Here is a 26,232-nt window from a genome sequence, read left to right as displayed (position 1 = left end):
ATTTTCTTCCCTCTTCAGGTACAGGTTTTTCTTTTCGCCATCTCTACAACAGTTTCTTGTTTCCCCTACTTCATTGAGTATGTTAAGTATTTCTTGGACGTTTTTGTTTCCTACCCAAAGATCAAGGGCAGGAACCACCATTTCAGGGTTATTGCCTACAACCTCTGTTGAATTGGTGGCTCTGAAGCCTGTCCCATTTCTCATTCTTGCCAGTGGAGCTGGAACCCTTTAGAGGGAGGACCAGACCTCTACTCTCTTGGGGCTACCCAAATCCAAGCTGCTAACTTCATCGATGTGTTTAGTTGTCCTTTAGCTCACTACTAGGTGATTCTCCATTCCGATTCTTGTTGCTGTTGTTCTGGTACCACTTGCCTTGAGGCTGCAGTCATTTGGTGGGAAAGAGGTGTTCATGAATGTGATCTGGGACTTAAAGAATGTGTATACATTTATTTAACAATTGTTTGTCACCCATGGGGTGCCAAGCATATTACATGTCTGAAATAATTATGAAGTAGATGACTCTAACAGTAGTTTTGCTAGAGTGGATGGGGGTTGTAGCAGACATTATCTTTCCATATTGTGTCTCTTGTGGTCAAGGCCATGGTTCCCCACGATTGCCAGTATCTCTCTGTATGTTGTCCTTCCAATGGGCTGGTTTAAGGACTTCTAACTACCACTTTTTTATGTTTATTTTGTGACAGATGATTCAAGAGAGCCGGTTTCTCATAGAAATGGCAGATACAGTCCAGGAAAAGATTGTGCAGTGTCAGAAAGCAGGTAATCCCCCTACTTCTGCCCCATTTTGTTTAGAAACTTAATGATAATTTGTAGTAGTTTTTAAAGTTTCTATTTCTACCCTTAAAATTGAAATATTTTGTGCCATAGTTTAACTATTCTTTTGAGTTAAACTGAAGTCTTTGTTTAGTACAGAAGAAATTGAGGTGACAGTAGGTTGGTGTATGTACACAGAGGGGAGTGTCTAGAGATATCTAGAAAGGTGATCTGTTCTGAATCTACTTGGAAGTCTGCCAAAACCCTTTACTACATGTTGCCCCTTAAGAACCACCTCATTTTTATAATTTGATCCCTATTCCTATTAATGTCCTAGGCTTTTGCCTCACTTATTAGTCATTATTTTAGATTTGTTCTTTCTTTAAGGATGGGACGGGTCACATATCTGTGAGGGTACCTCACAGATCTGAGGTACACAGATCTGAGGCTACCTCAGATCTCTGAGAGACCCTCCTTTATCTATATGCACGTTCATCCACACACTGTACTCTTACCTTGCTTAGATTTCTGTTTTCCTTGATGCCCGCGCAGAATGATCATGATGAGGAAGATGACAATGATGATAATTGCTTGATATATTTGCATATGAGATACTGTGCACACACACACTGTTACTTCATCCTTTTAACAATTCTGCAAGGTAATCACCACTGAATCCAGCTTATAGATGAGGCATCTGAGATTCTGAGACATTGAGTGAATCACTAAGATTCCATATTAGCACAGGGTAGAGCTGACCTCTGAACCCAGACTAGACTTTAAAAAATGGTGCTTTTCCCCGACTGGTCCACAGGCTTAAATATTTCTGTTGACAGAAAGCACAAAAATAATAACAGTACCTATAGGATGCTTTTATATGCCAGACACTACTTTGAGAGCTTTGTATGTATTGACTCATTTAATCGTCAACCACAATCCCTTGAGGTAAGCTCTCTTGTTATCACCATTTCACTAGTGAGGAAACTGGATGGCAGAGCATTTCAAGGCCTTACTCACACTTATGTGACTAGTAAGTAGTAGAACCAGAGTATAGGTCCAACCCCACAATCATGCTCTTACCATACACTATATTTGTGGTGTTAACGCCAGAAAGGTTAATGTGGTTTTAAGCTGCATTAGAAAAGTAGAGTAACTAGAACAAGGAGGGTGGTGGTAAATCTCTACCCTGTGTGGGCTGCTTCAAGCCCACTTTGAGTATGATATTCCTGGATGCAGGTCCCTACAAGCTCAACTCCAGGAAGCGGTGCAATGTGGAGGCTCTGCTCGGATGTCATCTTTAAAGAAGAGACATTGTTAGTAAAGCTGAAACAGGCTAAAATGTTTAATCTGGAGGAGAAAAAATTCTAGTGGATTTTATCGAGTATCTTTCTTCAAAGATTTAAAGGGTTGCACAGTGGAAAAGAGGTTAAACTTAGCTGGTCTGGGTCTAGCTAGCACCAAGGAGTAAAGATTTCAGGGAGAGAGACTTTGGCTTGCTATCAGTCATAGCCTTCCAAAGATGGCGTAAGCTGTCCAGAAGAAAGTGTGATTCTCAGCTCTGAGGATGGTGATATTTTATATAGTAGTCAAGCTTGAGAAATGGTTGAGCTAAAAATAACCTTAAGGCCATTCCCAAATCTGCAGTATTTAGTTGTTTCCAGAAACGCTATTTATAAAACATCTTTTTATTTTTACTCAACATTTATTGATTAACATCAGTATCCATATGGACTCCAGGATCTACTGTCAAACCATATGGGTGGCTTATAAGGAAAAGTAAAATAAGTGCATCTATCACATATGGTTAGCCATCACACATTGTCATACAGTATACCATTTCACATAAAATCCAGGTAGAAGACAAACAAGACACATGTAATCTACTAGAAGAATTTGGTTCTTCACCTCCTTCTGATGTCTTTATCTGGTGGTTCCTGGCTGTTTAAAATGTAATTTGGTCTAATGCATTGGTTATTGTTCGTTTGCCCCTAAGGATAGCCACTGGTGGGGACAAACAGAATGGGAAGGAACATTTCATTCAGGGTTTTCAAAACTATGAGAGGAAAAGAATGGGAAATTTTTCATTATAAGAGGCCCGTTTTTCTGAAATTTATAGTAAGAATTCTTATATGTTCTTTTTTTCAAAGGGATGGAATTCCGTGAGGAACTTCATCATCTCGGGGCGAAAGAAGGCTTGAAAGGAAGAAAACTCAACAAGGCAACTGAGAGCTTTGCTTGGAACATTACAGTATTGAAGGTAAATGAAATTCTCAGGTGCATCATTGCCTTTATGTTTTCCTGCTCATCTCTCGAATGTGTAGTAAAGCATCAGTGGTTAAATACAGTGATTGGACTTTTCAAGTAATGTGTGGCCTAATCACCAGGTTCATGCTCTAAGGGATGTGGAGATTGACATACTCTCTGCCGTAATAGAGCAGATGACGGTTGTGGTGGAAACAGAGGACAGCGTGACCCAATTCCACCAGCCTATGTTTTTACTCAAATGAACGCTTCTCCTCAAGTCAATATAGCTGTTCTTGTTTGTGGAAAGAATAACGCCAAATGTTGTGGGACAAGGATCCAGCGCGAGTGATTTGGAAGAGCTTTAAATTACAGAATATCTGGAGTCATTTAGGATTATTTTATTTTAAGAAGAGTCTCTATAAATACATTTATTTTTACAAATAGCTTTTGAAGTCAGTTTCTGGAGATTATGATTTGCTCTTCTGAAAATTGATGTTAGGATTTTGAAATAAAGATGCCACTTTTCATATTTTCTTCTGTGAAAAGAGAGATGATTTAGGCAGTTGGAATAATTTATTCCTGACGGTGCGAAGGGAAAAAAACAGCCACGAACAAAATTACTCATTGCTGAAGTTTAAAGACCTACTATGTCTCACATACTGTTTTACAGGCTTTATATAAATTAAAATTTTAATACACACAACCCAATACTATTATTATTTTTTTAAGATTTTATTCGTTTGAGAGGGAGAGAGAGAGCATACACACATGAGTTGGGAGGGAGGGAGAGGGAGAAGCAGTCTCCCTCTTAGAGATTCCCCCACCCCCTGCCAATGCCAGCTCAATCCCAGGACCCTGGGATCATCATCTGAGCGGAAGGCAGGTGCTTAAACAACTGAGCCACCCAGGTGCCCCCCAATACTATTATTAGTCTCATTTTACAGGTGAGAAAACAGAGACATTAAAAACTTAGGTGTATTACCCAAGACCATGGTGCTAGTGAATGATGGTGGTGGAGTTTGAACCCAGGCAGTCTGGTGCCAAGGAGATATGCTGAACTTGCTCTGCTGAGAAATCTGTTTAAATGAAAGTGCTAGATAAACTGAAAGATAGATCACAAATGTTTATTAAAAATTCAGTTCACAAGTATTTGTTAACCTCCCACTATGTACTGGGCTCTGTGCTCAGCATTGAGGATCCACAGAGAACAGAAGAGGTACCATCCCTGACCTCATGAGTTGAAGCCTGAGGCCAGGGAGTGGGGTGGTAGAAAATAGGCATTATTTCTTTTAATGACTAGAGAGGAGCGTTAATATAAGGAAGAGCTTATTTTCTAATATTAGAGTACAACTTGGCAGTGTACATGCTGATACAAACACTTTCTGGTCAGCAAATATTTATGCGGGCTTGTTAATGTGCTGGTCACTGAGAAAGGTGCTATGGATAGAAATATCCAGAGTAACACTGGAACCTCGAGGACTAGTCTACCAAGGGACACAGACGTATAGCTAAAAATGGCCTTCAGATACTCAGTAAGTTATGTGACAAGCACTCATGACTAAGCAGTTTATAGACATTTCCCCTTTTCTCTTTGCAAGGATGGGCTGACCTTGCAGCGACTCACACTGACCCTGGTGTGACTCTCCCCATCTCACAGATGAGGAAACTGAGGCTAAGTGAGGTTTAAATTTCTTGCCTTCAGCCAGTAAGTGGCAAAGCTGAGATTTCAACTCATGCCCGTGGTTCTACACTACACGATTCTTCTGCCTCCTATAAAACTCAGCCCATGTGATTGAATCTAGTCAGCCTAGTCCAGAGGTACTCCACGTTCAGATTGCCTTACAGCTGTGAAGATTTAGCCAAGTTATGGGATCCCTCTGACAGTTGACAATAATATAGGGTGACAATAATATTAACACTCAGGGTTTGGTGACAGTTAAATGAGGTAGTACATACAAATCTGAGTCACCGTGCTTAAAACTAGGCACTCTCTTTACACACCCACATATACTCTTACTTTTGGCAGGTGATGATGACCATTAGAGGAACAAGTTTGTTGTTTTTCTTATCTTCTTTAATAAATTTTTAAGTCAACTAATTTTTAAATTGAGATATAATTTCTCATTTCTTTATTAACTTATGACTTAAGGTCATTCACTCTTTTCTGAGGTTGGTTTCTGTATTGGTTTGGTTTAGCAGCAGAGAAGGATTGCTAGATAGGGATGAGCAAATGCTGTACATGTCATGCTAAGACAGACCTTTTGAAACATGACCAATATTCTACTGTTATAGTTTATGAACTAACTGCTGGTATTTCAGCTTGTGTGCTAAGAATTTAAGTATGAAGAGTGAATTTTCCTCAACTTTTAATATTTCCTTTCCCGGGCTTATTAATCAGGGGCTCTCTCCACAAGTGCTGAACAAATGACCTTCTTAGAATTTGGCTGTTCTTTTTTTTTTGAGTGAGAGAGAGAGTGAGGACAGGAACAGAGAGAGAGAGAGAGAATCCCAAGCAAGCTCCATGCCCAGTGTGGAGCCTGACATGGGGCTTGATCTCAGGACCTGAGCCAAAATCCAGTCAGATGCTTCACCAACTGAGCCACCCAGGGGCCCCTGGAATTTTAATTTTTAGCTGAGGGACAGAGGCTGGGCTCTTTGGGAGCCTCTTTAGTCTGATGGTGCTCCTCTGAGAAGATCCTTCGGACACTCTCCCTTTATTTCTTGTATCTCTTTTAGTTCCTACTTTGTTCTCTAGCTTTCCTATTGATTTTCCAAGCTCCTAACATCTTCTAGTAAATGCCTTTTTTCTTAAGTTTTCTAGATTCAGTTTATGTTGCTTACAACTGGTTGAATGAGTAATAACCAAACTCATAAGATATATTCACTGAATTACTAGGCTATGGCAGGGACCACTCTAAAATTGTGCATTGCCAACTGCCAATTGTGCATTGCCAACTTATATACAGTTTATATAAGTACGCTCCACAATTTAGGGGAAGGGAGTGAGGAATTATTAACATTGTTTGAATATGTGGGTTTGTGTAGTTAAACATACTTAATTCCAATGTACATTCCAACAAGTAAGGGAGAGGCTAGAAAATATGACAGATGTGCCCGCAGGGACATGGTGAATTAGAGCAAGGAATGGTGGAAGGGGGGACTGACTTTCAAACAAACTGAGCTGAGACTAAAAAATAAATTCTTTAATTTATGTTTCCTACAATTCAGTATTACATTGATTTGATATTAATACATGAAAGGGAAGTTAGAGAAAGACTCGCAGAGACAAAGATGAATAGCTCTATAATACAATAGAAATGAATTACACTTAATGTCCACATTTTCCAAGCCAGAGATGAGGACTTAGGATCCAGCAAGAAGGCTGAAATCAAGATGGTCCTAGAAGCTCCCATCCATGTATTTTTTTTTTTCTCTTCCATTCATATTTTAGCACCATGCATGGGCTCAGATTAGGGACTTGCTTAACAGAACTTTTTGCATTTCCCCACACTTTAGCCATATGCCAATAGACAACTATAACATTTTCCTTCTATCTTTTTCTTTCTTTCTCATTGCTGAGCACAAACTCAAACTCCTTAAATAGCCATTGTGTTTATTTGGAGTGGTATGATGAAACATGTCTCAATGACTCAGTCTTCAGTATATTTCCCAGATAATCATTGGACCAAGATAGCTCCATTTCATCCTACCCTCACACATTAAGAGTTCCTCCCATCTGTCTTTTCTCCATGCTGTCCTTCAGAAAAGAATTTTATTTGGTCATTAACATAATATTAAAATTTTACAATGGGAATTTTCCCAGTTCTTTAAGTCTTCCAGAAAAAGATGCTACAACTTCACTTACTTAGTTAACCTATTGTAGTAAGTTGTTATTAATTTTGGAAGTGTTTCACTCATGAGAATTCTGAAGATCTTTTGGAAGAGAGATATGAATTTATACTGTGTCACTGATAAAACACAATGTGTTATAAAGTAGAATTCACTTAAAGTCTTGGATTCCATCCAGAGTGACTTGACTCCTCAAGTATAAAAAGAACTTCACTGTAAGGCGGTTACACCTACGAAACTGAAATTAGGAAAAACACACAAGGTGTGCGTGGGTGGGTCAATTGTTAAGCACATGCCTTCAGCTCAGGTCATAATCCTGGGGTCCTGGGATTGAGCCCCATATCAGGCTCCCTGCTCTGCAGGAAGCCTGCTTCTCTCTCTTCCACTCCCCTTGCGTGTGTTCCCTCTCTCACTGTGTCTCTCTGTCAAATAAATAAATGAAATCTTAAAAAAAAAAAATCCATGAGTAGCATTTTTTAAAAGATTTTATTTATTTAAGAGAGAGAGAGAGCGCACACGAGAGAGAGAACATGAGAGGGGAGAAGGTCAGAGGGAGAAGCAGACTCCCCATGGGACTTTGTAGCCCAATGTGGGACTCGATCCTGGCACTCCGGGATCATGACCTGAGCCGAAGGCAGTCGCCCAAGCAACTGAGCCATCCAAGCGCCCATGGGTAGCATTTTTAATGAGCTTTCCCAATATATATTTTTCTAACTTGGCCTGTTGGCTATTTTAAGGAACTAAATTCCATTATCTTTATATTTTTAAAAATTTGATGAAAAAAATCAATTTTAGCAGGCTAGAGATGTGTCAAATAGAGATAAGTAAAAATATCGAAAAAACGTAACTAGTGAACATTTTATTGTAAAGGAAAAGTTATGAAGGTAGGTGGTCACCAGAGCTTAGAAAGGAATAAAATATTAGGAAATGGCTAACCTCTTATTTGTTCATAAATTTCATTGATTCCTAGTTGTATTAAATTATGAATGAATCATTACTTCATCAATGAGGACTTCTATTAATTGATATGTACTTCTACTTTCCCTAGATAGATTTCCAGCTTGTAATTTAATTCATTCCAGTGTGTGCCATTAAAAAAAAAAAACCACAACTTTCTTTAATGGATTTATGTTCATTAAATATGACTAATCTTTTTCTGCCCAACTTTTGGCTTTTTATTACTGTTTAAGCCTCTGCTTCTTCAGCTTTTATCTTGGCAACAGTTTCCTTTTCCTTGGGAAGAGCAGAGCTCGAGGCTTGTCGCTTTTCCTCAGGAACCTGTGCTGCGTTGCTCATGTAGGCAGACTCTCTTATTTGGTCCCCAAATTTCAGGCTCCCACATCTCTGGGGGATCTTGCTGCATAAGGGAAGTTAAATGGATGTCAGTGTGGTAATAACTTTCTAGCAGAGCCTGCAGACCTGCTTGAAGGCTTTTCTCATTGTTGAGAGCTAGGAGACGGGCAGCAGGATGATGTGTTATTAAGAAGAGGTATGAAGACTCTGAATGACCGTGGACATTTTTAATCATTCTTTGTGATTCTGTATGTACCAAGTCAGGATCTCCTGGCAGCCATAGTGTCTGTGTCCCTGGAGGCTGCTCTGAGTTTATATAAAGAAAGAACGTGTCCAGTGTCCTCTGTGCTGTCTATGGAGAACTGCTCCAATGATGTTTCTGGCAGCTGCTGGCTGTTGGTTGCAGAAGCTGAAGAGAGTTTAGCTTTCCTCCTGAGGCAACTCTCTCACAAAAGAACCACCATTTACGAAGTCTAAAGAAACAGACCCCCAAGAATAACCAGGTATTAATAATAAACTCTTCTTATATTGATATTACATTGAATTGTTAAGAAATGTAAGGCAAAGTAGTTAAGAGTTTAGACTCTGAATCCAGACACTCTAGCCGTGTGGCCTTGGAAGAAATCTCCTTTTCCTCTATGCTTCTGAGTCAATTGAGATAGATTGTGCCGTGGAAACAAAACTCTGAAAACATCAAGGGCTTAAAACAATAGCTTATTTCTTTTTTTTTCCTTTTTTTTAAAGATTTCATTTAATTATTTAACAAAAAGAGAGCAATGGAGAGAGACCGAGAGCTAGCACAAGTAGGGGGAACAGCAGCCGGGGAGAAACAGGCTTCCCGCTGAGCAGGGAGTCCAATGTGGGGCTCAATCCCAGGACCCTGGGATCATTACCTGAGTTGAAGGCAGACGCTTAACTGACTGAGCCACCCAGGTGCCCTAATAATAGCATATTTCTTGCTTGCACTGTATGTCCTTCACAAGACAAACAAGTAGCAAGTATCACTTAGGAACTCGGGCTAATAGGAGCTCTGTCTAATGCTTCTACAATCCTGGAGGTAGGGAAGCACAGATTGGTTTTAAAGACTTCTGCCAAGTGGTGTCAGGTGTCAGGTGTTCTTCTACTTACATTTGACTGGCAAAAGCAAGCCACATGGTCAGATCTTACTTCAGTGGAGTGGGGGCAGGTATACATTTCCTCAAAGAGAGGGAACAGGGAAGCCTGGGTGGCTCAGTTGTTGGGTGTCCATCTCAGGCTCAGGTCATGATCCCAGGGTCTTGGGATCGAGCCCCCACTTTGGGCTCCCTGCTCAGCGGGAAGCCTGCTTCTTTCTCTCCCACTCCCCCTGCTTGTATTCCCTCTCTTTCTGTCAAATAAATAAATAAAATCCTAAAATAAAAAAGAAATGGGAGCAGATTTTGGTGACTATAATGAGGTTCTTCAACAACACCCACCCACCTCATAGGGTTATGTGAGGACTAAAGAAGTTGATATATGTCAAGTCGTCTCCAGCATATAAAAAGTGCTGTATAATTGTTATTTTTATTACCAATAACTAGCATTCACTGCTTGCAATAGGCAGTTAAGTGATTTTCACACAACATTACGTCATTTTAAGGAGAACCCTGTAAAGTTGCTGTTACTACACCTGTTTTATAGATTTAAAAAACTGAGGCTGGAGACGCTAAGTAACATTCCCATTGGCATGTGGGAATTGAGCAGTGGAGCAAGGAACTAAATCCACTATCCTCTACTGTCAGGATATTGACAGCACCCTAATAATGATAGGTTACCTGAGTGCTTACTATGTGCTTAGTATTGTACTAAGCACTTTATAGTTAGTATCTTATAGGAGTAAGTGTCCGGTGCAGGTAACGTGAGAATTCCAATCACCTTGGCAGTGTGTCCCTACAAAGAGTCTAGCTTCGGACCACCTGTTCTCCCTGTTCCCACACTGCATTCACCAAGCTACTCTGTTCTCAACTGGTCTTTCCAAGTATCCTGCTCTGGTGGTGATGGGATGGATGGCCCACTGACGCAACTCGTCCTATCTGCCGGAAGTTACATTTCTCTTTGTAAATGAGTCAGTTAACTTCCTTTTTCACCAGTGCATCTCCTATGAGCTTGGACAGTATGAATCCGCTCCCCAGGGCCTGATCACTCTGGGGTGATGGGATGTAATTGAGCACTTGGGCAGATACCACTGAGATTAGGAAAGCAAAACAAAATAACAAAAACACCAAAGCCGAGGGCCGACCCTGGACCCACCCTGAGAACCCAGTCAACCTCCTCCTGTTTCTCTTGGACAGCTACACCGTACACTGGCTTTCAGACTAGACCTTGCCAGCCTCCACAGCTCCATGAGGCGGAGGAAGTTTCCAGAGCTGTGCTGCCAGCAAGAGCTTTGCAAAGGCCATGCTTCTTCTCCTGTTCCTTCCTCAGCCCATTCCTCTGCTTCTCAGTTGTTCAGTCTATCCTTTATGACCTAAGCTTTTGGAGCAGAAGCTCTGGAATCTTCCTTTGAATAACAAACCTGAGATGATTTAGAAATGAGAGGTGAAGTCTCTGTAGGCAAATTCCTCACGCTTTCACTGAGAAGAAAGAAGACTGACAGGCAAAATTGAAGAGCTTTTAAGTCACCAATCCTGAGACGGGAACTTTCAAAGAGTTTTAAACAAAGCTTTTAATTCTGAATAAAGAAAATAGACACACATACACACGCAGCTTTTAATTCTTTAAAGAAAATACTTTCTAGTAATACATACAAAGTAACAAAATTTTGAGCTGCGAGTGCCTATTTTATCTTAGAATTAATTATCTAAGAGTTTAGACCTACAGGAAGCTAGACATGAATTTAAAAATCTGCAAGTAGTATAATTTTTAAAAATTAGATTATCTGGGGATGCCTGGGTGGCTCAGTTGGTTGAGCATCTGTCTTCAGATCAGGTCATGATCCCAAGGTCCTGAGATCCCTGTTTCAGGCTCCCTGTTCCGGGGAGTCTGCTTCTCCTTCTCCCTCTTGTGCTCTCTCCCTGTCAAATATATAAATAAATAATTCTTTAAAAAATTAGGATGAGATTAGATTTATGATAACCCGAGTCCTTCTAGGTCTTCACATTTTTTATGATTAAAAGTTAGTTGCAATCTTTCTCTGTGCTTAACTCATTACATGGCTTAAACACAGTATCCTTTTGCCATTAAACCTATCAATAGTGTAAATCTCTCTATTTATACACCTTCTCTTCTATGTGTTAATCCCCCTCCTTTGTTTCGTTCTGTTTTTAACCTATGGCCCCACCAAGCCCTAAGTACATTCAGTTTCTAGTCTCACTTCGCAGACTCTCACTGCAATCTTCCCCACTTCCTGATTGCTCTGTCCAGTAAGATGATCTGTACTTACCATCTTCTGGGTATTTTTGATTCCCAAAGTTTTTATTATTATAATTTTTTTATTGTGCTAAAATACATGGAACATAAATTTTACCATCTTAACTATTCTTAAACATACATTTCAGCGGTATTAAATCCATTCATAGTGCTGTTCAACCGTCACCATCACCCATGCCCATAACTTTTCTCATCTTGTAAAACTAAAATTTGGGATTTATTAAAAAAAACTCAGCCCCTGAAAACCACCATTCTACTTTGTTTCTATGATTTTTGACTACTCGAAGTACCTCCTAAAAGTGGAGTCATGCAGTATTTGTCTTTTTTTTTGTGACTGGTTTATTTCACTTAGGCTACTGTCCTCAACGTTCAGCCATGTTGTAATATATGTCAGAGATTCCTGAACAATATTCTGTTGTATATGAATACTTTTTTTTGTGTTTTACATTTGTTTACTTTTAAGTTTAATTCTAGCATAGTTAACATAGTGTTATGTGAGTTTCAGGTGTACAGTGTCGTGATTCAACAGTTCTATCCTCAGTGCTCTTTGAGATAAGTGGACTCGTTATCCGCTTTACCGATTTCACCCATCCTCCCCCCCCAACATCCCTCTGGTAACCATCAATTTGTTCTCTATTGTTAAAGAGTCTGGTTTTTTTTCTGTTTGTTTTGTTTCTTAAATTCCACATATGAGTGAAATCATATGGCATTTGTCTTTGACTGACTTGCTTAGCTTTATACTCTCTAGATCCATCAACGTTGTGGCAAATGGCAAGATTCTTTTCTAATTTATGGCTGAATAATATTCCACTGTGAGTGTGTGTGTATCATATCTTCTTTATCCATTTATCTATTAATGGACATTTGGGCTACTTCCATAATTTGGCTATTATAAGCAATGCTGCAATAAACATAGGAGTCCATCTATCTTTTCAAATTAATGTTTTCATTTTCTTTGGGTAAATGCCCAGGAGTAGAATTACTGGATCACAGGGTACTTTTATTTTAAATTTTTGAGAAAACTCCATGCTATTTTTCACAGTGACTGCACCTGTTCACATTCCCACCAACACTGCACAAGGGTTTCTTTTTCTCTGCATCCTGTCAATACTTGTTTCTGGTATTTTTTTTTTTATTAAGATTTTATTTATTTATTTGACAGAGAGAGATCACAAGTAGGCAGAGAGGCAGGCAGAGAGAGAGGAGGAAGCAGGCACCCCGCTGAGCAGAGAGCCCGATGCGGGACTCGATCCCAGGACTCTGAGATCATGACCTGAGCCGAAGGCAGCGGCTTAACCCACTGAGCCACCCAGGCGCCCCAATGTTTCTGGTATTTTTGATTTTAGCCATCTGAGAGGTGTGAGGTGGCATCTCAATGTGGTTTTGATTTGTATTTCCCTGATGATGAGTGATGTTATATGTCTTTTCATGTGTTTGTTGGCCATTTGTAAACTTCTTTGGAGAAAAGTCTGTTTAAAAGTCTGCCCATTTTTAAATTGGATTATTTGTTTTTTGTGTGTTGAGTAGTATAAGTTCTTTATATATTTTGGGTACTAACCCTTTATTGGGGGTACCCTTTATTGAATATATCATTTGCAAATATCTTCTCTCTTTTATTAGGTTGTCTTTTAGTTTTGTTGACTATTTCCTTTGCTATGCAGAAGCTTTTTATTTTTATTTTTGCTTTTGTTTCCCTTGCCTCAGGAGACATATCTAGAAAAATGCTGTTATGGCCAACCTCAGAAAGATGACTGCCTGTGCTGTCTTCTAGGATTTTTATGGTCTCAGGTCTCACATTTAGGTTCTTAATCCTTAAGTTTAATGTGTATGATATAAGAAAGTGGTCCAGTTTCATTCTTTTGTATGTAGCTGTCCAGTTTTCCCAATACTATTTGTTGAAGAGGCTTTTTCCCACTGCATATTCTTACCTCCATTGTCAAAGATTAATTGTGGATTTATTTCTGAGCTCTCTATTCTGTTCCATTGATCTGTGTCTGTTTTTGTGGCAGTACCATACTGTTTTGATTAGTATAGATTTGTAGTAAATCTTGAGATCTGGGATTGTGATACATCTTGTTTTGTTCTTTTTCAAGATTGCTTTGCTTTTCTGGGTATTTTTGGGTTTTATACAAATTTTAGGATTATGTGTTTTACTTCTGTGAAAATTGCTGTTGGTATTTTCACAGGGATTGCATTAAATCTGTAGACTGCTTTGGATAGTGTGGGCATTTTGACAATATCTGTTCTTTCAGTCTATGAGCATGGAGTATATTTCCATTGCTTATGTTGTCCTCAATTTCTTTCATCAATGTTTTGTAGTTTTCAGAGTAGGGATCTTTCTTCTACTTTAGTTTATTCCTAGGTATTTAATTCTTTCAGGTGTAATTGTAAATGGGGTTGTTTTCTTAATTTCTCTTTTGCTCTTTCATTTTAGTTTATAGACAAGCAATAGATTTCTGTAAATTGACTTTGTATCCTGTGATCTTACTGAATTCTATCAGTTCTAGTAGGTTTTGGATGGAGTCTGTAGGGTTTTCTATATATAGCATCCTGTCATCTGCAAATAGTGAAATTTTACTTCTTCCTTATGAATTTGGATGCATTTTATTTCTTTTTGTTGTCTGATTGTTATGGCTAGTATGTCCAATACTATGTTGAATAAAAGTGGTGAGAGTGGACATCTTTTTTCTTGTTCCTAATCTTAGGGGAAGAGCTCTCAGTTTTTCACTATTGGGTATGATGTTAGCTGTGGGTTTTTCCTATACGGCCTTTACTATGTTGAGGTATGTTCCCTCTAAACCTACTTTGTTGAGTTTTTTTTTTTTTTTTATCATGAATGGATATTGTACTTTGTCAAATGCTTTTTCTGCACTTACTGAAATGATCATGTAGCTTTTATCCTTTCTCTTATTGATGTGATATATCACATTGATTGTTTTGCAAATATTGAACCACACTTGCATCCCAGGAATAAATCCCACTTGATTGTGGTGAATGATTATTTTTAAGGTGTTGCTGGATTTGGTGTGCTAATATTTTGCTGAGGATTTTTTTTTTTTTAATCTATGTTCATGAGAGATATTGGCCTGCACTTTTCTTTTTCTGTAGGGTCTTTACCTGGTTTTGGTATCAGGGTAATGCTGGCCTCTTGAGTGAATTTGGAAGATTTCCATCCTCTACTGTTTTTTAGAATAGTTTGAAAAGAATTGGTTTGGATTCTCTTTAAATATTTCATAGAATTGACCTTTCACCTGGACAAAAGTTCAGGACTTTTGTTAGTTAGGAGTTTTTTGATTACTGCTTCAATTTCATTGCTGGTAGTCAGTCTATCAGTTCAAATTTTCTATTTCTTCTTGATTCAGTTTTTGGAGACTATATATTCTAGGAATTTAGTCATTTTTTTCCTAGGTTGCCCAATTTGTTGGCATATAATTTCATAATGTTCTTTTATAATCCTTTGCATTTCTGTGGTGTCAATTGTTATTTCTTCTCTTCCATTTCTGATTTTTTAAAATTGAGTCCTCTCTCTCTTTTTCTCTTTTCTTTTGTTTCTTCTTTTTTTTAATGAATCTGGCTAAATGTTTATCAGTTTTGTTTATCTCCTTGAAGAACCAGACCCTGGTTTCATCAATCTAATCTATTGTTGTTTTTACTTCTATTTCATTCATTTCTGCTCTAATCTTTATTTTTTACTCCTTTCTACTGGTTTTGGGTTCCATTTTTTCTTCTTTATTTTAGCTTTTTGAAGTGTAAAAGTAAGTTATTTATTTGAGATTTTTATTGCTTCTTGGGTATTCCTGTATTGCTATAAACTTCCCTCTTAGCACTGCTGCGCTGCATCCCAAAGATTCTGGACCACAGTGTTTTCATTATCATTGGTATCCATATATTTTTTGATTTCCTCTTTGATCTTGGTTGATCCATTTACTGTTTAGTAGCATGTTATTTAATCTATTTGTGTTTGTCTTCTTCCAGATTTCATCATTGTGGATGATTTCTAGTTTCATTGTGTGTAGTCAGGAAAGATGCATGATATGACTTTAATCTTTTTGAATGTGTTGAGACTTGTCACTCAGTATGTGATCTGTTCTGGAGAATGTTCCATGTGTACTTGAAAAGAATGTGTATTCTGCTCTTTTAGGATGTCTGCTAGATCCACTTGGTCCAATGGGTCATTCATTTTTTAAAAAAGATTTTATTTATTTATTTGATACAGAGTGAGAGAGAGAGAGAGAGAGAACTTGAGAGAGCATAGGGGAGGGGCAGAGGGAGAAACAGACTCCCCTCTGAGCAGGGAGCCTGATGTGGGGCTTGATCTCAGGACCCTAGAATCATGAGCTGAGCTGAAGGCAGATGCTTAACTGAATGAGTGCCCCTGTTTCCTTGTTGATTTTCTGTTTGGATGATCTATGAATTGATATAAGTGGGGTGTTAAAATTTCCCACTATTATTGTATTACTATCAATTAGTTCCTTTATGTTTGTGGTTAACTGTTTTATGTGTTTGAGTGCTCCCATATTGGGTGCATAAATACTTAGAATTGTTATATCTTGTTGTTGGATTGTTCCTTTTATAATTTTACAGTATTCTTCTTTCTCTTTTGTTATAGTCTTTGTTTTAAATCTATTTTGTCCGGTACAAGGTTTCTTTCATTTCCATTTGCATGATAAATGCTTTTTCATCCCTTTGCTTTCAATCTGCTTATGTCTAAAAGGGTCTCATATGAGTCTCTTGTAGACAGCATATAGATGGGTTTTGCCTTTTTACTCATTCTCTCACCCTACATCTTTTGATTGGAATGTTGTCCTTTTACATTAAAAGCAATTCTTGATAGATATGTACCTATTGCCATTTTGTTGCTTTTATGGTTGTGTTTATAGTTCTTCTCTGTTCCTTCCTTCTCTTGTGCTCTTTTCTCACAATCAGTTGCCTTTTTTAGTTATCCATTCTTTATTTTTTAAATGTTAATGGTTTTAGATTTGTGGTTACCGTTTGGCTTGTATATAACATCTTATGCATATTAAGATGATGGTTGCTTAAGTTTGAACTAATTCTTTACTTTTCTCTCCATTGGTTTTTGTAATATGCTTTCATACTTTACATCCTTTTACTTTGTGAATTCCTTAACTGATTTTTATAGATATACTTAATTTTACTGCTTTTGTGCTTCTTACTTTTCTTATTCCTATTTATGGTCTTTCCTTTCACCTCAAAGAGTACCTTTTATCATTCTTGTAGGTCTGGTTTAGTTTTCATGAATTCCTTTAATTTTTTTTTTTTTTTTTTTTTTTTGTCTGTCTGGGAAACCCTTTATATCTACTTTTATTCTGAATGATAGCCTTGGATAGGGTATTGTGGGCTGCAGTTCTTTTTCCTTTAGCACTTTGAATATATCATGTCACTTTCTTCTGGCCTCCCAAGTTTCTGGTGAAAAATCAGGTTATAGTCTTATGAGGTTTTCCTTACATATAAATGTTTTCATTTCTCTTGCTGTTTTTTTTTTTTTAAATTCTGTCTTTATCACCACATTTTGCTATTTTTAATTACTATATGTCTTGGTGTGGACCTCCTTGGGTTGATTTTGTTGGGGGCTACTGTCCCCCCTGGATCTGGATTTCTGTTTCCTAGATTTGGGAAGTTTTCAGCTATCATTTCTTTGAAAATTTTTCTGCTCCTTTTCTCTCTCTTCTCCTTCTGGCAGCCGTATAATGTGAATATTATTATGTTGGATGGTATCACTGAGTTCCCTAAGTCTATTTTCATTTTGTACTATTTTTTTTCTCTCACATTTTCATCTTGATTGTTTTTCACTTCTCTGACCTCTGGTTGCTGGTTCTGCCTCCTCTTGTCTACTGTTTATTTCATCTGGTGCATTTTTAATTTTAGTTATTGAGTTCTTCATCTCTGACTAGTTCTTTTTTATGTTTTCTATCCCTTTGTTGCGAGTCTTACAGAGATCCTCCACTCTTTTCTCAAGTCCAGTGAATATCTTTATGGCATTACTTCAAATTTTCTATCAGACTTATTACTTATCTCCATTTCAGTCTCTTGCTATGACTGTCCCATTATTTCACCTGGGACATATTTCTCTGTCTCCATGATTTGTCTAACTCTCTCTGTCTGCATCTCTGTGTTAGGAAAGTCAGTTATGTCTCCAGTTCTTGAGAGTAGTTGGCCTTATGGGGAAGCAGCCTTTTAGTTCTCTGCAGTGTCCCCTGTTCACCAGAATCTGGCACTTGAGGGCTATCTTCTATGTGTGTTGTATGCACACTGCTGTTGTGGCTGAGTAAATTTCCTTCAGTGCAGTTGCCTGAGATTGTTCTCTTTGCCCATTATGGGCAGGGCTTTGTCCTTGTGTTGTCAGTGGGACATTCTGGGGCTGCTCAGGGCTTGAACTGAATAAGACCAAGCATTTGTGAGAGATGCAATAGTGCTTCCGCTGTGTTGTGCCCTTAGAATCTTTTGTTGGTAGGTGGGGTCTGGAGTTAGACCAAATATCTACCACCAGCCCACTACATGAGCCACAGTCTGACTGGTGTATGTGGTTATCTTTCCGTTTCTCCAGGGAAGGCATTACTTGGAGTGGTTCTGACTCCTTTTGGGGTTGTTTTCATACTGCCAGGCTTGTGGCACTGCTTTGGATGGGCTAAGCCAAAAGCAAATTGGAGGGGGTGGAACTGCAGAAGCACACAGGGGCAGGGTGGCAGTGTTAGCAAGGTTTGTGCTGGTGTGTTATGGGAGTAGACCTGAAGCAGAAGCCTGGCTGAAGTTGGTGTGTCTGCAGAGGAATGCAGGGTTGGGATGCACTGTTAAAAGTTAGCAAGTGTTTGCTCCATGCTGATTTCCACACCTGGCTTCATGTTTAGTTTGCATAGTGGATGAAGGAAAGGGCTTGTTCCTGGGGAGATCTCCCAATATCCCTGTCTCTCCACTGCATGTTCTGAGGTTGGTAAACAGATTTCCCTCTCATTTATTCCAGACATTTTTCAAAGCGCTGCTCTGTGCTGTATCTCTGTGAGGCTGTTTGTGGTGCTGTCTTTTTAAGGGCAGGGACTCAGTTTCCCATTGCCCTCCCACCTTTCCTGTGAGCCTACTAATCTTTAAAGTTACAGGTTTTAAATCTCACTCATTGTAAGAACTCATGAAATTTGGCTTCTCTAGTTTTCAAAGGCAAATGTTGTGAGCATCGTCCTTTGTGGGCTCCCCAGTGTGAGTCCGTTTCACTCCTCTACCCATGCCCATGTCTTCCCTCCCTCCGGTAGATAGTCCTGGGGCTCATTTAGCTCCTGATCACATCTCTGCCCTTCCTACCCTCTTCAGCGAAGCCCTTTCTCTATATTTAACTGTGGAGACTTTGTTCTGCTAGTTTTCAGGGTTTTTTTTTCTGGGTTATTTACACTGATGTTAATATTGTCTCGTTGTATTCATAGTAGAACATGAGTTTAAGGTCTTCCTACCTTGCTATTTTCCCTAGAAGTCCTAAAATACCACATTTTGCTTATCCATTCATCTGTTGATGGACACTTGAAAACTTTCATGTTTTAGCTTTTGTGAATAAGGCTGCTATAAACATGGATGTACAAGTATTTCTTTGAGACCCTGATTTCACTTCTTTCAATTCTTTGGAACCCAGAAGTGGCATTATTGGTTCATATGGTAAGTCTACATTTAATATTTTTGAGGAAACATCAGGCTGTTTTCTACATTGGCTGTACCATTTTGTATTCCTACCAAAAGTACACAAGAATTCCAATTTCTACACATCTTTGCTGATGCTTGTTTTCCTTCCTTCCTTTCTTCCTTCCTGCTTTCTCAAGTAGCCTTCCAAATAGGTGTAAGGTGGTATCTCATTATAGTTTTTTTGGTTTGCATTTTTCTAATGATTAATGATGTTGAATATTTTTTCATGTGCTGATTAGTTATTCTGTGTATCTTCTTTGAAGAAATATCTATTCAAATTTTTTGCCCATTTTTGAATTGGATTGTTGCTTTTTTTTTCATTGTTGAGTTTTAGAAAACCTCTATATGTTTAAGATATCAATCCTTTATCACATATATGACTTGCAAATATTTATCTCATTCTGTGGATTTCTTTTTACTTTAATGATATTATCTTTTTGATTCACAAAGTTGAAAATTTTTCATGAAGTCTAATTTGTCTACTTTTTCTTTTGTTGCCTGTTTCTTTGGTGTCATATCCAAGAAATCATTTCTAAATCCAGTGTTGTGAAACTTTGCCCTATGTTTTTTTCCTAAGACTTTTATAGTTTTAGGTATTTTCCATTTTAAGTTAATTTTTGTATATGTTGCTAAGTAAATGTCCAACTTAATTCTTTGGCATGTGAGTATCCAGTTTTCCCAAAAGCATTTCCAGCAAAAACTACCCTTTTACCACTGAATGTTCTTGGTATCCGTATCAAAAATCATTTGATCATATATGTGAGGGTTTTTTTTTTTTTAAATTTTGGGCTGTCTTTTATATTGGTCTGTATGTCTGAGTTTATGCTAGTACCATGCTGTTTTGATTACTGTAGATTTATGGTAGGTTTTAAAATTAGAAAGTATGAGGGGCACCTGGCTGGCTCATTTGGAAGAGAATGTGATTCTTGATCTCAGGGCTGTGGATTTGAGCCCCACAGTGGATGTAGAGACTGTTCTAATAAATAAATAAATAAATACCTTAGAAAAATAAAATCAGGAAATATGAGTTTTCCAGCTTTGTTCTTCAAGATTGTTTTGGCTATTCAGAGTCTCTTGAGATTTCATATGAATTTTAGGTTGGGTTTTTCTATTTTTGTAAAAACATCATTGGTATTTTTCCAGGGATTGCTTTGAATATGTAGATTTCTTTTGGTAGTATTGACATCTTAGCAACATTGTTTTCCTGTTAGGGACTTTTGCAAACAGAATGATCTCTTATCCTTTCTTGTATTTTGCAAGGCTGCCCTGTAGTTAAAATACTCAAAAAACATTATAGAGGGTCTGATAATTAAATTAAGTTTAAATTCAGAGTTCTCCTGCTCTGAGAATACATAGCATATCTGTTAAACTCTATAAGTTAAATTCTCTATAGGAAAAAGTAAAATGTTTTGCAAGGACCACATAAGTAATTACTATGTCAAGACATACCTGTCTGTTCATCTGTTTAGCCAGCTAGATGTGTATCCACCTGGTCAGAAACATACCTAAGAACCTAAAGAATTTCTTGTATTGTTAGGTCACGTATGCCTAATAGCTAATGAAAGGAATGTTGTGTATTGACCCAGTCTATATCTTCTATAGGCTATATTAATTTTTCAGACTTTCATTTTATTTTTTAAGGTTTTTCTTTAAAGATTTTATATATTTACTTGAGAGAGAGAGTGAGAGAGAGCATGAGAGTGGAAAGGGTCAGATGGAGAAGTAGACTCCCTGCTGAGCAGGGAACCTGATGCAGGACTCAATCCTGGGACTCCAGGATTGTAACCTGAGCTGGAGGCAGTCACTCAACCAACTGAGACACACAGGTGCCCCTCATTTTATTTTTTAATTTATTTAAATTCCTTTGCTAATTAAATGTTTTAAAAATAATGTATAAATGTTAGCAAGTAGTTACGATATTTGTCATCCTGGAAATATTTGGTGACTGCAGTGAGGAAGGGCAAAATAGTGATGATGCTAATATTGAATGTCTGATTCTAGTGGTAACTGGTTTAGTCTCACTCAGCATAGCAAGCCTCAGACTCACCTGTAATCTCAACCAGGTGCCTTACAATGTATGCCATTTTTCACCAGGAAGAAGGTGGCAGGTGAGAAAGAATGAATGCATGGATTAGTCCTAGAAAAACAACTCTAATCATGTGTTAATACCATTTTTATACATAAAATAAAATATTACTAGGTCCTATGAAGGGAAGAGTATACATTTAGAAGGCACAACATCTATTCCTGGGATTTTATAGGCTGAATTTGATAAATTTATATGCAGATTAGGACAGGCAAATGTGTTTCAGGCACATTTTTTAAAACCTTGTTATTCTTGGTTTATTAGGGTAGAAAAAGACCTTCTTATTCCATCTCAAGAAGCTGGTTTAATTTATTTCCACTTTAACATTCATAAATGAGAAAGTGCGAAGCATAAAAGAGTCTTCTAGTGCATGAATTAGCAAAGTGTAATTTTTTGTTTGTTTTGTTTCAATAAAACCACATTCATCCATTTAGTCAGTATCTGTAAGCCCTTACTGGGTGCTTGGCTTTGTACCTGAGAATGTACTAGTGAAGAAAAAGATGATCCCCTGGTCTAATGGAGCTGACAGTCTAGTGAGTGAGACAGTCGTTAATAACCACACACTGCATATTAAATTTTTCACAGTGGTCATTGTCGGTGAAGGAGAAGTTGCATGGCGTTATGTGTGATGGGATTTGACCCAATAGTAGGGGTTGGGGAAGTTTTCCATGAGGAAGTACCATTTGAGCAGAAAGTAAATATCTTTAGCTTTTCATCAATTCCAGAATTCTGCCTTGTATCTTGATACTTGAGTATGGTTGTGAAAACAATCTGAAAATAATGATGAAACTGAAACAAATCAAAATTAAGATGTGATGCATTTCTTCAACTTGGTCTCGGGAGTTCTAAGATGTCTGCCTCACTCATTTAATTACCTCTCATTAGCATCATAGATAATTTGTCATTATATCAAATCTGGTCATGAGTCATACTGTCAATTATAAGTGACTTTAATCACCCATTTTCTAAAATAATAATCTGCAGCAACGTTCTATGTTTATGTGTATCCACAAAATTTATTTGACAGCTTGTATTTGCAGAGGAGGATGTTGAAAGGTTGTTTTCTGAGATTTAAAGCTGAAAAGATGCAGAAAGAGAATTATACAGTGTATAATACTACTGTATTAGTGTTAGAAAAAGCAGTAAATTTTTTAAAAAAGGAGTCTAATCAATGCATCTGTAATAAAAATAAAGTTGCAAATGTAAAACATTATTTCAAACAGCTCTTGTTCAAAAGTATAGGACAGTTCAGAATGAATGTTAATGCTTCTTAGCAATAAGCAGACTGGTTACATGGTGTCCAGATTTCTGCCTTGGGGGGCTGCATCCCAGCTGTGCTGCCCAGGAGTTTAGTAGAGATAAAAGCTAGGCTGTTGACATGATTATGGAAGCACAGACCACTTTATCTCCAATGGAACTAAATTTAGTGTCTCTCAGAGGTACATTTTTTTTTTTTACCAGATGAAAGCTGTATTTTATAATGATTTTGAATAATTCAAAAGTGGCAGAATCCTAATGAATAGATGCATCATAGACCAGAGGCCTTGGTTCCCAACTTGTGAGGTTATGGAAGGTCTTACTTTTCTCACAGGAAAACTTTCTTTAGAGAACAGTTGTTTTTTACACAGTCTTTGTTTAAGCTGGTTTTAGCTGAGGTGAGTTTAATGTCTACAATGATGGAAGTGGGGAAAATGGATAACAAAAGTGTTTCATTCTAGTTTCTTATATCCCTGACATAAGAAACCCAGAAACCCATTATATATATAATAATATAATATATTAATAATAATATAATTAATATAATATATAATAATATAATATAATATGATATATAACATATAATAATATGCATTATATATAAAATATATATAATCATATAATAATATAATATAATATAATAATATAATAATATATAATATATATTATATATTATATATATTATAATATATAATATATATAATATATAATATATATTATAACCTAGACTCAGGGTCTTCTTTCCACATTACTCGAGGGGGAAGATGGGATACATCTATCTCATTTCCTTCTTCTTCTTCTTTTTTTTTTTTTTTAAAGATTTTATTTATTTATTTATTTGACAGAGAGAAAGAGATCACAAGTAGGCAGAGAGGCAAGCAGAGAGAGGGGAAGCAGGCCCCTGCCGAGCAGAGAGCCTGATGCGGGGCTCGATCCCAGGATCCTGAGATCATGACTTAAACTGAAGGCAGAGGCTTAACCCACTGAGCCACCCATTTCCTTATTCTTAATTTAAATCAGAGCAACATGAGTTCACTTCTCTGAATGTGTGTGCAAGTGTGATGTATAAATTGTCATGTAAAAGCCAATCCAGAGAGATTTTATTGGAAAGATTTATTGCAATATGAGGAAGGAGACCGTTGTAAATAAAGAGGGAGAATGTCCCTTTCATAAAATCCGTAAGCTGCTCAAAGGTCAGGCAAAAAGGATTGTTGTTACTGTTGTTGATGTCGTCCCCTGAGAGGGGGTAGGCAAGCTAGAAAGAATGGGGTATACGGAGTGAGTGACCGGGTGTGTGATCCCCAGAGACTTTTCAGGCGCTATCTGCCAGCTCAGACTGGGGGAGGGGTAAAGTTTAGGGACCTGGAGGAAGCAGAGAAGCCTAACTAAAGTTGGACCAAATCAGGAAGGCAGGTATTTTGTCCAGATTGGTTAAGATGTTCAGACAGTTCAACTAATCATTTCTGAAAGAGACTCTGGGAAGTCTGTGTCTGGCCTCAGGATATGTAACCAAGGAGGGCGCCTACTTCCTGGAACACAAGCCGGTGGGGGATTCCTTAGTCTCTGCTTTCCAGCAGCACAGGGCTCCGGTTGAGTCTAACAATGTCGACACACATACCCACATATATAAATATGTATATAAAAATGTTATATGTATGTGGATATGTATATCCACATACATATATACATATATGTGTAAATGTAAACAGGTAAAGGACAATTTAGGTTAAGAATAATGAAATTAGATGTTACTCTTTTACAGCCATATTGAAAAGGTCATGATGGGTAGAAAGAATATCTCTCAAGAGGCACCTGGGTGGCTCAGGGGGTTAAGCCTCTGCCTTTGGCTCAGGTCATGATCTCAGGGTCCTGGGATCGAGCCCCAAGTTGGGCTCTTTGCTCAGCCGGGAGCCTGCTTCCCCACCCCAGCCCCTGCCTGCCTCTCTGCCTACTTGTGATCTCCCTCTCTGTTAAATAAATAAATAAATAAAATCTTAAAAAAAAAAATAATATATATATATTTCTCTCAGTCTAGAGGTGATTATCTTCCAATTTAATTAGACTTCTCTTACTTTGGGTAGATCCAGTGTGCTCAAATATACATTATGTATGAGATTATATACCCAAAGATACAGACCAGGAGGGAGGGAGTAGGTGAAAGGGGAACCTTTTTTTCCTCCTTATTTCTCACTTCTTGTAAAACGATTTTGTGTTGTTAATCACTCCCCATACATTTGTGATACTTTAAGCATTTGTAATAGATGAAAGCACCTACTCATCGAGGAAGGATAGTTAGAAACAGAATTTCCTTTTAAGGAAAAATCTATGGCTTTATGTAAAGATTTTATTTATTTATTTGACAGACAGAGATCAGGTCGGCAGAGAGGCAGAGAGAGAGGAGAAAGCAGGCTTCCCCCTAAGCAGAGAGCCCAATGAGGGGCTTGATCCCAGGACCCTGGGATCATGAACTGAGCCCAAGGCAGAGGCTTTAACCCACTGAGCCACCCAGGTGCCCCCCCAAAAGTAACTTTAGATTCATAAAAAATTTACGTGTAACTGTAGAGAAAACTATTTGAATAGGGCAAGAAACGTTCATCATTATCATTATAAGTATCAGTATCATTATATCAATGCTCTGAAAGAAAGGAACTTCTGGAAGGAAAAGACTATCACAAAACTATGATTTAGGATTGAGTCTTAAACTTTTGATATCAGATGATTTTATGGGTAGCTTATAAAGTCATTAGGTAAAAGCTGCTTGCTTTCAGAGACAACCAAGACTATAGATTTCTTTCTCACTGAAGAGAATCCTTTGGTATGCAGCAAGATATGTGATCTCTTCATGATTTGGTTTGTAAATCTGTCAGGACAAAGCTATGTGTTCTAAAAATAGCCAAACTCTTTGAGTATTTGTTTAAAAGATACTATTCTCAATGAACTTTTGAGTCAATGGACTCAGGGATGGAAAGTTCTTAAATTGCTTTGCAATGTATTGCAGAATAAAAAAGATTGCAATTCAAATATCTCAGAGGTATCCCTTAATCATCTAGAATATTCTAGATTTCCCAGCTGACTGCTACCAAGCAACTGGCATTATGGAACAATGACAGTAAAATTGGCTTGTGGACCTTGTTGCCTGAGAGATAGTAATCTCTTGGGCTAAAAAGAAGTTCCTGATCAATTACTAACAAATCTAGTTTCAGAAAGTTGAGCTTTTTTCCCTTAAACATGAATGAAGAGATGTATTTCTCATATACATTCAGAATATACTAGATACCCTAAAATTCTGGGCTGCGTTTCAGTACTAATTCTGATAGCTTTAGATCAGAAATGTAGGTTTATCTCACTGTAATTTTCTGTTTCTCCAGATTTAGTTGAGCTTCTTTTTTTTTTTTTTTTTTTGGCAAAAATATAGAGAGGAAAGGTTGAATGTTTTAGAGTTACTTGTGTTCTCTGGCGGTACATTATTACTGAAGTAGTTTATTCTTTCACACTGCATGGATGAGCACATTTTGAACATCGGATTGAATAGTCATCTTGACACTTGAGAGCTATAGACAGTTTATTTGCTGGTGAAATCATGGCTGGTTGCACACCACTTCCTCCATTCCCTTACCTTCCAGATGGTTCTTTACACTTATTGTACATATTACAGAAGTGGCTCT

The 26,232-nt window shown here is 37.7% G+C and overlaps 1 protein-coding gene across 2 annotated transcripts in view; it reads left to right on the top strand.

Annotated features, from left to right (window-relative positions):
• The window catches only part of PLCL1 (phospholipase C like 1 (inactive)), a 369,301-nt gene that overhangs the window by 292,842 nt on the left and 50,227 nt on the right, over window positions 1-26,232 (top strand). For both annotated transcript variants that reach the window (XM_059168493.1, XM_059168492.1), the window contains exons 4-5: window positions 702-777; window positions 2,919-3,028. In XM_059168493.1, coding sequence (XP_059024476.1) covers window positions 702-777; window positions 2,919-3,028 — 186 coding nt within the window. The remainder of the gene's footprint in view (window positions 1-701; window positions 778-2,918; window positions 3,029-26,232) is intronic.

Source organism: Mustela lutreola, chromosome 3, assembly GCF_030435805.1.
Source record: "Mustela lutreola isolate mMusLut2 chromosome 3, mMusLut2.pri, whole genome shotgun sequence".
Taxonomy (NCBI): Eukaryota; Metazoa; Chordata; class Mammalia; order Carnivora; family Mustelidae; genus Mustela; species Mustela lutreola.
This window is presented reverse-complemented; position numbering and strand designations above follow the sequence as displayed.